The 13,242-nt window shown below is 44.5% G+C and overlaps 2 protein-coding genes across 5 annotated transcripts in view; both read left to right on the top strand.

Annotated features, from left to right (window-relative positions):
• Positions 1-13,242, top strand: part of LOC311076073 (uncharacterized protein) — a 208,672-nt gene that overhangs the window by 82,051 nt on the left and 113,379 nt on the right. The gene's annotated exons all lie outside the window — the stretch shown is intronic.
• LOC311075021 (uncharacterized protein) overlaps positions 1-13,242 on the top strand; it is a 64,793-nt gene that overhangs the window by 45,588 nt on the left and 5,963 nt on the right. For all 4 annotated transcript variants that reach the window (XM_084102075.1, XM_084102074.1, XM_084102073.1 and 1 more), the window contains one exon: positions 6,896-8,483. In XM_084102075.1, the coding sequence (XP_083958201.1) occupies positions 6,896-8,454 (1,559 nt within the window). In that variant the 3' untranslated portion in view covers positions 8,455-8,483. The remainder of the gene's footprint in view (positions 1-6,895; positions 8,484-13,242) is intronic.

Below are 13,242 nucleotides of genomic sequence, written 5' to 3'. Positions count from 1 at the left end.
GTCAAGGAGGTTTGAGACATTTTTATATTGATTATCAATATTAGATCAAGCTAAACACTATTTTACATTTATTTTATTTCTGGTTTCCAATTTGCAACAACGTTACCAGAATTTTAGTCATTTTCAACATAGTTAAAACAATTATTATTATTTTAAGAATAATCAGTAAACACCAAAGTCACTGATGAAGTTGAAGAACAAAGAGGTTGGTGTTTATTCTTCATTCATTCATGATGCTGAAAAACATTCATGTTAGAAACATTCAAGCACTTCATCACTTTTAGATAAACAGTTAAACTATGAAATGGTACAGAATGTTCTGGGTTTTTTCAACAAATGGTCAGTAAAGGGAGGTTTGAGAATTTTTTATATTGATTGTCAATATCAGATCAAACTAAATACTATTTTAATTGTTTTATTGTACATTTATTTTATATCTGGTTCCCAATTTGCAACAACGTTACCAGAATTTTTGTTATTTTTAACATAGTTTACAGAATTATAATTTTTTAGGAATAATCAGTAAACAGTAAAGTTACTGATAAAGTTGTATTTGTCAAATATCATACACGTTATTTATAGTTGTAGAGATTCTTCTTACAGTAGCTTTGGTAACAGGGTTGATGAATAGTCAATTCTACAGTTTGTGTAAAAACTGAGACATTGGATTGAGATTATTCTGTTGTCTTCCCATCATGCAGTAGAAAGAGCCCAGATGATGTCATTTCATGAGTGTCACAGTTTTAAAGCTGTACTGTGGAGGTTTTTGTGTAGGAACCCGATAGCTGATGTTAGCAATGAAATGATACAAAAATAATGAAAACGTAAAACTATTATTCAGTTTACATAGAGGTCATAACCTACATGTTAACTGACTAAATGCAATTTGTAATAGTTTTCTAAAGTAACCTCATCAATTGAAGGAACACTCGTGGACGAAGTCGAACTGGAAGCCATTTTAATCTTGCAATAATGCGGCCACTGTAGGAGTTAAAACGTCCTCGGAATGGTAGGGGCTAGAAATTAATATTCAGTTGGTAGTCATTTCAGGGTTCGTACGGGTGCTTGAAATCCTTGAAAATGCTTGAATATTAATGTTGTGTTTTCAAGGTTTGAAAAGTGCTTAAATTTGGGATAAAATGCTTGAAAGGGCTTGAAATTGTAACTATTTCTTTCACAACAAATACCTATCTGACTGAATAGTTTGTTTATTAAATGGAAAAATAAAATGTAGCCCTTCAGATACAGACCGATTTAGTGCTACGCTTGCCAGAGCAAAAGTAGGCGGAGTTTTCATTTTGATTTCCGTGCTTGTTTGGAAGCCCCGTTTTTATTGGACGCAGCGGCAAAAGTTGAACTATTTTTAAACGCGGCGTGTGCGCGAGCTCGTCAATGCGTTGGTCGATGCAGTAACAACGTCCTCGCGCTGCGCAAGCCATTTAAAAAAATGGATTTCATAGCACAGCGCATTCTGCGTCCTGTCTGAAAAAGGGGCATTAGTGATTGAGAGTACTTGGTGTGATAATGTATGTTAGTATTGCATGTCAGTTATGGCACGTTCATTTGTGGAAAATGCAGTGAACATAGCCAAAGTTACAGCACAGTAACTGTAACATTAACTACCCGCAAATTAAAACCTGCAAACGGTCGTTTATTGCTGAACAGAAAGTGTCAGATGTCATACAAGTAGCCTACTGTAAGCTTGAGGATGGCCTTATGCAATATTTACACTGCTCTATTCCAGTAGATAAATGTATATGTCTTGGCAACAAAATACTTTTAAAAAAAATTAGTAATATAGGCTATTTATCAAGCAGGTGCTTGTGCACTGTTCAAATCCTATGTCTTCATATTTTCAGCCCTTGAAATTACTTGAGTTTTACAGCCTGAAAATCACATTATCTAGGAAGCAATATTTGGACATTAATATACTGAAAAGTATTATTCATAGGCTAGGGATGGGACGATTACCGGTTTCACTATAAACCACGATAAAATGTACTGACGGTTAGTAATATCGTTTAAAATTTAATTATCATTAAAACCGTGTTTGATTATCGCGATTTTAGATCCTGTTCAGCCAGCAACAGTCTGACGCAGGCGCAGCGCTTAATGTTGTTGTTGTTTTGTTTTTTTATTCAAGAAGGAATTGTGGAAGGCAGTGACCGTGCTCGGGAGATTTTTCAGAACCAACTCTGAGGTGTGGTCATATTTTGGCTTTAACAAAAGTCCTGAGGGAAACTTAGGCTAATCGAGGATGGTCACCCTCTCAGCAGAACATGCACAAGAAAGGTCGCTGCAATAGGGGGGAACTTCAGATCTAACGAGTCGTCTTGTGTGACCATTAACTGTTGTATAGCGAACGCAAGGCAAGTTAACTTTGACCTCAATACCAAAACTACGTCTGGGAAATAATTGGGCATAAAATGTTGTTTTAAGTTGAACTATTTTATATCAATCACTTGAAATAAAAGCTTACGCAAAGAAAAGTTCGCAGCAGCTTTGAGCCAAAGATGAACGAACAAGTTCTAACAAGACTTAAGAGTGACATTTAAGGGATAATAATATATAATCATTATACACTTATTACACCGATTTTTTTTTTTACCACATAATTATGGGGACATTGAATTGAGATTAATGTTTTAAATCTTACCTGTTTATAAATAAGCGTACAAAACAATCGTTCAGACAAGATGATCACAACAATATTATCAAACTCTGTAAACAATAAATCAACTCTGATATAATTTTCAATACAATTAAAAACGGAGACGCAAGACGGCAAGTTGTATTTGAATGAAACGAGAGAGCGCGTCCGTTGTGATACATGGTGTAACGTCTGTCAGTTTGAAGTCTGCCCAGATGAAGAATACAAGACAGTGCAAATGAACTGGTAACGTTAGTTCCACGAGACTTTTATAGATGTTTTCTCTCAGTTAAGCACACTCTTCACATAGCCTACATGTTGAAAAGCGAATGTTAAAAGGGAAAAGAAAACACTCTAAAACACGCTACAAATCAAAGTGGAAGTAAACACATTATAATAAAACAACGGTCAGCAGTAGAGCGGCCATCTTCCTCTTTGCGCGAGCAATCTCACTCTCACTGTGCGTGCGCGCTCACATAAAAACAGCATACATACAATAACGTACGCCATAGAAGAAGTTATCTTAAAGGTGCCATAGAATGGATTATTTTATTATTTTATAATGTTTCCTGGGGTGCCCTTATAATGTTAGTATGTTTTTTAGATCAAAATTTGTTATAATTTAGAAATAAAAGGCATATTTCCTAGCCTGATTTCATCCATTGATTTGAACACTCTGTTTGAAGGGGCGTGTCTGCTGTGAGACTTCAGTGTTGTTGCCCACTGCTGTGATTGGCTGACATGCTTGCATATGAAATATCTGGCATTACATGTAGAGCTATCTGGAAAACTTTTACTATTACAGCTTTTATATGTTTTTACTATTACAGCTATCGGGATTAACGAATCATGATAAGTTTTTTTTAAAGTATTTAGATCTATTCCCATCACATAAAAGGTTTCAGTGATGAGCACTGAGCAGATGACAGCCTGTTGATCGCGTGAATGAAGATCTTATCACTGCAACGCGATATACTGATGCATAAACAGTGTTGAACGACTTTGAAAGAAAGATTATCTGTCTGAATTCGAACAATTACACATCAGAAATTCACATAACCCACTGGTTCTCCAGAGGCTCGGATGAAGGAGCAAAAAAATATTTTTGTGTTCATTTGTACAACCAAACACTGAGCAACTGCCATGCTTCGTTCGCTCGTTTGCAAGCCATGATGTCTCTCGAGGAAAAAACAATATCGCGCTGGATCTAGATAACACAATGTAAATTATCGTTAATAAAATCCCTACTTGCCGCTTGCGGGAATATAACGTTAGTTGAAATTGCCCCCTTCGTCCGTTTGAGACGCCGAGAGAAGCCTGGCTGCTTGATATTGTTGTAACAGTCCGTGGTGAAATGGGCAGAGCAACTAAACAACTTCGAATTAAACTGTAGCGGTATCCGATTATAGATAGATAGATTATAGATAGATCTGCCATTTTCCCTATGATCCTCCTCCTGCTTGTTTCTTCACCTGCAGAACTTCTGATGATTCGGCTGTGCAGTTTCGCCTGGCACTGAGCATGGGCTGGCATATGCAAATTTTTAGAGGCGTACATATTAATGATCCCATCGGTTTCGTCACAGTTGGTGTTATGTGGAGATTCGCCCGTTTTTCAGGGGTGTTTTTCAAAAACGAGATTTAAATAAGAAAGAGAAAACTATGGTGTTTGAGACTCACTGTATGTCATGTCCATGTACTGAACTCTTGTTATTTAACTATGCCAAGATAAATTCAATTTCACATTCTATGGCACCTTTAAAGGCACATCAACATTCATGTCATGAACACTACTTAACACTAGGTGGCCGTTACAATGGATGTGCGCGGTGTTATAATGCGTTGCTATTGACGACCGTCATTATAAGGAAGGAAATGCTACATAATAGAATCTTGCTCTAAAAAGTGCATAGAGCTGCTTGTTTTATTTGTTGTTTGTTGATTTTCAAATATAAAACTTGTTGAAATGTCTTCAGTGTGATCATCAACTCTTTTTGAACACTTTCATCTCGTTTTAACAACACCGTGATAATATTGATAATCGCGATAATTTTGGTCACTATAATCGTGATATAAAATTTTCATACCGTCCCATCCCTATCATAGGCATTATCTACTTAGACCTTGATAAATTTTGAAAAATAAAACTTGTGATTTGCTTAAATATCTAATTACGAAACACATTTTTGGCTGTTTATAGCATTGTCTCTTTTAATGTGACGATAACTCTAAATAATAATTTTGAATATGTATTGGTTTGTAATTTACGATGGTGTAAGGTGCTGGAAAAAGCTTTAAAATGGACCTTGAAAGTGCTTGAATTTGACCTTGGAAAAGGTGTACAAACCCTGCATATACAATTTCACCACTAGATGGGAGAAAATCCTACACAGTGTAGCTTTAAGTAATGCTCTGTTTTTGAAAGGAGGAAAATCATGTCAGGAGTATCAGGGTTGAGTGAACACACTCGGCCTCTCTCGCTTGCTCTCGGACACACTCGGCCTCTCTTGCGCGCTCTCGGACACACTCGGCCTCTCTTGCGCGCTCTCGGACACACTCGGTCTCTCTCGCCCGCTCTCGGACACACTTGCCCGCTCTCGGACACACTCGGTCTCTCTCGCGCGCTCTCGGACACACTCGGTCTCTCTCGTGCTCTCGGACACACTCGGTCTCTCTCGCGCTCTCGGACACACTTGGTATCTCGCGTGCTCTCGGACACACTCTGCCTCTCTTGCACTCTCGGACACACTTGGTATCTCGCGCGCTCTCGGACACACTCGGCCTCTCTCGCTCGCTCTCGGACACACTTGGTATCTTGCGCGCTCTCGGACACACTCGGCCTCTCTCGCGCGCTCTCGGACACACTCTGCCTCTCTAGCGCGCTCTCGGACACACTCTGCCTCTCTAGCGCGCTCTCGGACACACTCTGCCTCTCTCTCGCGCTCTTGGACACACTCGGCCTCTCTCGGGCGCTCTCTTGGACACACTCGGCCTCTCTCGCGTGCTTTTGGACACACTCGGTCTCTCTCGCGTGCTCTCGGACACACTCGGCCTATCTCACGCGCTCTCGGACACACTCGGTCTCTCTCGCGCGCTCTCGGACACACTCGGCCTCTCTCGCGCGCTCTCGGACACACTCTGTCTCTCGTGTTCTCGGACACACTTGGTATCTCGCGCGCTCTCGGACACACTCGGCCTCTCGCACGCTCTCGGACACACTCGGCCTCTCTCTCGCGCTCTCTCGGACACACTCGGCCTCTCTCGCACGCTCTCGGACATACTCGGTCTCTCCTGCGCGCTGTCGGACACACTCTGTCTCTCTCGCTCGCTCTCGGACACACTCAGGCTCTCTCGCTCGTTCTCGGACACACTCGGTCTCTCTCGCTCGCTCTCGGACACACTCGGTCTCTCTCGCGATCTCTCTCGCGCGCTCTCGGCTCTCGCGCGCTGTCGGACACACTCGGCCTCTCTCGCTCGCTCTCGGACACACTCGGTCTCTCTCGCGCGCTCTCGGCTCTCTGGCATGCTCTCGGACACACTCTGCCTCTCTCGCTCGCTCTCGGACACACTCGGCCTCTCTCGCTCTCGGACACATTCGGTCTCTCTCGCACACTCTCGGACACACTCGGCCTCTCTCGCGCGCTCTCGGACACACTCGGCCTCTCTCGCGCGCTCTCGGACACACTTGGTATCTCGCACGCTCTCGGACACACTCGACCTCTCTCTCGTGCTCTCGGACACACTCGGCCTCTCTCGCGCGCTCTCGGACACACTCGGCCTCTCTCTCTCGCTCGCTCTCGGAAACACTCGACCTCTCTCGCGCTCTCGGACACACTCGGCCTCTCTCGCGCGCTCTCGGACACACTCGGTATCTCGCGCGCTCTCGGACACACTCGGCCTCTCTCTCTCGCGCTCTCGGACACACTCGGCCTCTCTCGCGCGCTCTCGGCGTAATAATCGCGTGACACACAAATTGATAAAGAAGTTCGTTGCCAACTTTTATTAATTGATTTTTATTGATTTCATCGATTTGTTGTTGCAGCCCTAATTGGAAGATAAATTGACATAATTCATGGAAAGTTTCAAGGACACATAATCAATTTATAAAAAGGCATGAAATTATAATATTTTATAACAGTTGTCTACTTTCTACCATTACATCAGGGCCTTTCACTTTATATTTCTCTCTTTGAATTATTATGATGTACTAAAAATGTAATTTAATATTTTTTTTCTTTTATGTCAGACCTGATAGAAGAGAGCGAGGAGAGTGAAAAAATGAGTGAAGTTGAGGAGGAACATCATGTCAAACCTGGAGAAAAACCTTTGAGTCGCTCAAAGACTAAAAATATATTTTTAAAGAAAAGAAGAGCCAAGAAATCTTTCACCTGCACTCAGTGTGGGAAGAGTTTCACAAGCAACTGTAGTCTTCAGATTCACATGAGAGTTCATACTGGAGAGAAGCCCTTCTCATGTGATCAGTGTGGGAAGAGATTCACAATATCAGCAAACCTTAATGGTCACATGAGGATCCACACTGGAGTGAAGCCGTTCTCATGTGATCAGTGCAGCAAAAAATTTATCTGTGCATCAGACCTGAAGAAACACCTGACAGTTCATATGAAGGAGAAGCCGCATTCATGTCCTGTGTGTGGAAAGAGTTTTTCACGGCTGCAATATTTACGTGGACATGAGAAAATTCACACTGGTGTGAGAGAGTACATGTGCTTTGAGTGTGAGAAGACTTTTACTACAGCAAACAATTTAAAACTGCACCAGATTATTCACACTGGAGAAAAACCTTACATGTGTACACACTGTGACAAGAGATTCAGTCAGTCATCAAATCTGAAAACACATGAGATGATCCACACTGGAGAGAAGCCGCACACGTGTGATCTGTGCGGGAAGAGTTTTACTTTTAAAAGTCACCTGAAGATACATATGAGGATCCACACTGGAGAGAAGCCTTTTAAGTGTGATCAATGCGGGAAAGATTTCATTGGATCTCCACACCTTAAAGAACACATGAGGACCCACACCGGAGAGAAGGTGTTCACATGTGATCAATGTGACAAATCATTTCTTAGAGCATCAGAGCTGAAGAGACACCTGAGAGTTCATACGAAGGAGAAGCCACATTCATGTTCTGTGTGTGGAAAGAGTTTTTCACAGCTGTCATATTTACTTAAACATGAGAAAATTCACACTGGTGTGAGAGAGTACATGTGCTTTGAGTGTGAGAGGACTTTTATTACAGCTGAACATTTAAAACTGCACCAGATTATTCACACTGGAGAAAAACCTTACAAGTGTTCACACTGTGACAAGAGATTCAGTCAGTCAGCAGAACTGAAAACACATGAGAGGATCCACACTGGAGAAAAACCTTACAAGTGTTCACACTGTGACAAGAGATTCAATCACTCATCATATCTAAAAACACATGAGAGGATCCACACTGGAGAGAAACCTTACAAGTGTTCACACTGTGACAATAGATTCAGTCGATCATCATCTCTGAAAATCCATGAGAGGATCCACACTGGAGAAAAACCTTACAAGTGTTCACACTGTGACAAGAGATTCAGTACATCATCATCTCTGAAAACCCATGAGAGGATCCACACTGGAAAAAAACCTTACAAGTGTTCACACTGTGACGAGAGATTCAGTGCATCATCAAATCTGAAAAGACATGAGAGGATCCACAGCGGAGAGAAGCCGCACACGTGTGATCAGTGCAGAACAAGTTTCTCTTTTAAAAGTGACCTGAAGCTACACATGAAGATCCATACAGTGTAGAAACCACATCACCACAGTCTGAAATCACAGTAAGTAGTTTGTTTTCATGTGCTGAGCAACAAAGTCTCTTCTGTGTAAGTTAGCCACACATCTCCCTATAGCCAAATCTCTCCTCTCCACCTATAGCCGGTGTGTGGTGAGCACAGGACACTTTGTTGATTGACTATCTATTAACTTGTGTTCAACCAACAGGAATGTCTAATTTGTCAGTTCAGATCAATGCAAAAAACAACACAAATTCACTCTCTGACAGTAGTGCTAATGTACAAGCAGAACTACAGCACAATACAGGGCTCTAGACTGTAAATAAATGGCCATATTTTGAAACCTTTTCCTGCCAGTGTGAGAGAGCTGTCATTTCTGCTGCATGCGAGAAACATCACAAGGCAAGAATGAAACCCCGCTACTTGTTTGAGCTGCGCAGCAAAAACAGCTTATCAGCTCGGAGCAATACCAGACAGTGGTTCACTCGTGGGCCGATCTCGATCACGCAACAGCGTTACTACGCAGCGCTGGGACATCCATTGTGGAAGCATTTTAAAGGGATAGTTATAAAAATTAGGGCTGTGACATTAATCTGAGAAAAAATAACGCGTAAAAAAAACAAACAGATTAATCCATTCCGTATTGACCTTTGAACCTGGAGCCGTTCTAGCCACCATTCGACAGTAAAATGAAAGAGGGAGACGAGAACGCGCTGGCGCTGCCTGGATCATTGATTGGAACATTTACTTATAAAAAACAGCTGGCATTTCAACGTTGATTCACCGATGAACGTAAGGGACCAAGATCGAATCAATGTTGGATTATGTTTCGATTGTGCAAAACAAATCAACATTGAAATCGTGATGTTGTTTCACTGTTGATGTCGTGACGTTGTTTCATTGTTGATTTCGTGACGTTGTTTCACCGTCTCTTCTTTCAATATGGGTGAATAAAGATTGTATGTCGACGTTGAACCAATGTTGAATTATGCTTCGATTTTGCAAATTGAATCAACGTTGATATTGTGACGTTGTTTCACTGTCTTACCTTTCATCATGGGATACATGTACATTCAACCCATTACAATTACAACCTATAATTACAACCTAGTGGAACATGAGTCATGACAATGCTTACTGAATTTGTGATTAACTGTACACTAAAATATTGTTAACTGTAAAATTAGCCTACTTGCAGCAATGGCTTAATTAAACGCATTTAATAAAAATATAACACATGCTCAAGATTATAAAACAAGTTTTATTCTGAAAAAACAAAAGTCTAAAAATACTTTCTAAAACAGATGAAAAACATCTCAAACTTTAAATTGCATTATTTTCGAAGCAATGTTAAAAACCTGTAAAGCAAGTGTAAATAATGTTTATAATTTAATGTTTAATATTAAATGTATAATTTAATAATGTTCAATAATTTAATAATGTTCAATTGTATTGTATTGATTATTTGCTAGGCACAATTATTTCAATGCTCACCCTTTGAACATTTGAACATTATTTCAATAACATGTTCAACACAATTATTTTTAATTGATTGACAGCCCTAATTTATATGCAATTAAAATGTGATTAATTTCAATTAATTAATTGCAAAGCCTCTAATTAATTCAAAAAAAAATTTTATCGAGTCCCGGCCCTAATAAAAATACAAAATAGTTCCTAAAAAAGGGATAGGTAAATTAACGCATGATTTACTCACCCTCAACTCATCCTAGGTGTGTATGACATTCCTCTTTCAGTTGAATGCATCCATCCATCTTCCACTTATCTGGGGCCGAGTCACGGGGGCAGCAGTCTATGCAGGGATGCCCAGACTTCCCTCTCTTTAGACACTTCCTCCAGCTCTTCCGGGGGGACACCGAGGCGTTCCCAGGCCAGCCGGGAGACATAGTCCCTCCAGCGTGTCCTAGGTCTTCCCTGGGGTATCCTCCCAGTGGGACATGCCCGGAACACCTTCCCAGGAAAGGTGTCCAGGAGGCATCTGGAAAAGATGCCCGAGCCACCCCAGCTGGCCCCTCTCGATGTGGAGGAGCAGCGGCTCTACTCTGAGCTCCTCCTCCTGAGTGGCCATCTCTAAGGGATCGCCCAGCCACCCTGCGGAGAAAGCTCATTTCGGCCGCCTGTATCCAGGATCTTGTACTTTCGGTCATGACCCACAGCTCATGACCATAGGTGAGAGTAGGAACGTAGATTGACCGGTAAATCGAGAGCTTCGCCTTGCGGCTCAGCTCCTTCTTCACCACGACAGACCGGTACAGCGACTGCATTACTGCAGAAGCTGCACCGATCCGTCTGTCAATCTTCCGTTCCATCCTTCCCTCACTCGTGAACAAGACCCCAAGATACTTGAACTCCTCCACTTGAGGCAGGAACTCTCCACCAACCTGAAGCGGGCAAAGCACCCTTTTCCGACTGAGAACCATGGCCTCAGATTTGGAGGTGCTGATTCCCATCCCAGCTACTTCACACTCAGCTGCAAACCGGCCCAGTGCATGCTGAAGGTCCTGGTCTGATGGGGCCAGCACGACAACATCATCCGCAAAGAGCAGAGATTAAATCGTGTGGTCCCCAAACCTGACACCCTCCGGCCCCTGGCTGCGCCTAGAAATTCTGTCAGCCGGACAGCCCTTAGCAAAGGGGCCCGGACCCCATACTCCCAGAGCACCCTCCACAAGATGCCGCGAGGGACACAGTCGAATGCCTTCTCCAAATCTACAAAGCACATGTGGATTGGTTGGGCAAACTCCCATGAACCCTCCAGCACCCTGTAGAGGGTATAGAGCTGGTCCAGTGTTCCACGACCAGGACAAAAACCACACTGTTCCTCCTGAATCCGAGGTTCTACTATCGGCTGTATTCTCCTCTCCAGTACCCTGGCATAGACTTTCTCAGGGAGGCTAAGTGTGACCCCCCCATAGTTGGAGCACACCTCTCCTGTCCCCCTTCTTAAAAAGAGGAACCACCACCCCAGTCTGCCAGTCCAAAGGTACTGTTCCTGACCGCCACGCGATGCTGCAGAGGCGTGTCAGCCCCACAACACCCAGAGACTTGAGGTACTCAGGGCGGATCTCACCAACCCCCGGTACCTTGCCACCGAGGAGTTTCTTGACTACCTCGGTGACTTCAGCCCGGGTGATGGATGAGTCCACCTCTGAGTCCTCAGCCTCTGCTTCCTCAATGGAAGATGTGATGGCGGGATTGAGGAGATCCTCGAAGTATTCCTTCCACCGTCCGATGACATCCTCAGTCGAGGTCAACAGCCACCCACCTCCACTGTAAACAGCGTTGGTAGGGCACTGCTTCCCCCTTCTGAGGCGCCAGATGGTTTGCCAGAACCTCTTCGAGGCCGACTGATAGTCCTTCTCCATGGCCTCACCGAACTCCTCCCAGGCCCGAGTTTTTGCCTCCACAACCACCCGGGCTGCAGTCCGCTTGGCCTGTCAGTACCCGTCAGCTTCCTCAGGAGTCCCACAAGCCAGCCAGGCCCGATAGGACTCCTTCTTCAACTTGTCGGCATCCCTTACTTCCAGTGTCCACCACTGGGTTCGGGGATTGCCGCATCGACAGGCACTGGAGACCTTACGGCCACAGCTCCAAGTGGCCGCGTTGACAATGGAGGTGGAGAACATGGTCCACTCGGACTCAATATCTCCAGACTCCCACGGGATCTGGTCGAAGCTCTGCCGGAGGTGGAAGTTGAAGATCTCTCTGACGGGATTCGGCCAAACGTTCCCAACAGACCCTCACAGTACGTTTAGGTCTGCCGAGTCTGTCCAGCTTCCTCCCCCGCCAATGGATCCAACTTACCACCAGGTGGTGATCAGTTGACAGCTCCGCCCCTCTCTTCACCCGAGTGTCCAAGACATACGGCCGGAGGTCAGATGAAATAACCACAAAGTCAATCATCAACCTCCAGTCTAGGGTGTCTTGGTGCCATGTGCACTGATGGACACCCTTATGCTTGACATGGTGTTCATTATGGACAAGCTGTAACTAGCACAAAAGTCCAATAACAGAACACCACTCGGGTTCAGATCAGGGGGGCCGTTCCTCCCAATCACGCCCCTCCAGGTGTCACTGTGAGCTGCCCACGTGGGCGTTGAAGTCCCCCAGTAGAACGACGGAGTCCCCAGTCTGAGCACTTTCCAGCACCCCTCCCAGAGTCTCCAAGAAGGCCGGTTACTCTACACTGTCGTTTGGCCCATAGGCGCACACGACAGTGAGAGACCTATCCCCGACCCCAAGGCGCAGGGAAGCGACCCTCTCGTTCACCAGGGTGAACTCCAACACATGGCTGCTGAGCTGGGGGGCTATAAGCAAACCCACACCAGCACGCCGCCTCTCACCATGAGCAACTCCAGAGTGGAGAAGAGTCCATCCTCTCTCCAGGAGTGTGGTTCCAGAGCCCAAGCCGTGTGTGGAGGTGATTCCGACTATCTCTAGTCAGAATCTCTGAACCTCACGCTCAATCTCAGGCTCCTTCCCTGCCAGAGAGGTGACATTCCATGTCCCTAGAGCTAGATTCCGCGTCCAGAGATCGGGTTGTCGAGGCCTCCGCCTTCCACTGCCGCCCGATCCACTAAGCACCCCGGCCCCTTACGGTCCCTCCTGCAGGTGGTGGGTCCACGGGAGGGCAGCCCTACGTCGCTCCTTCGGGCTGAGCCCGGCCGGACCCCATGGGGAAGGCCCGACCACCAGGCGCTCGCATACAAGCCCCAATACCGGGCCTGGCTCCAGGCTGGGCCCCCGGCTGCGCCATGCCGGGCGACGTCATGGTCCTCCATTT

Source organism: Abramis brama, assembly GCF_963993115.1.
Source record: "Abramis brama genome assembly, chromosome: 1".
NCBI lineage: Eukaryota > Metazoa > Chordata > Actinopteri > Cypriniformes > Leuciscidae > Abramis > Abramis brama.
The sequence above is the reverse complement of the archived record's forward strand: the minus strand, read 5'-3'. Positions and strand labels throughout refer to the sequence as shown.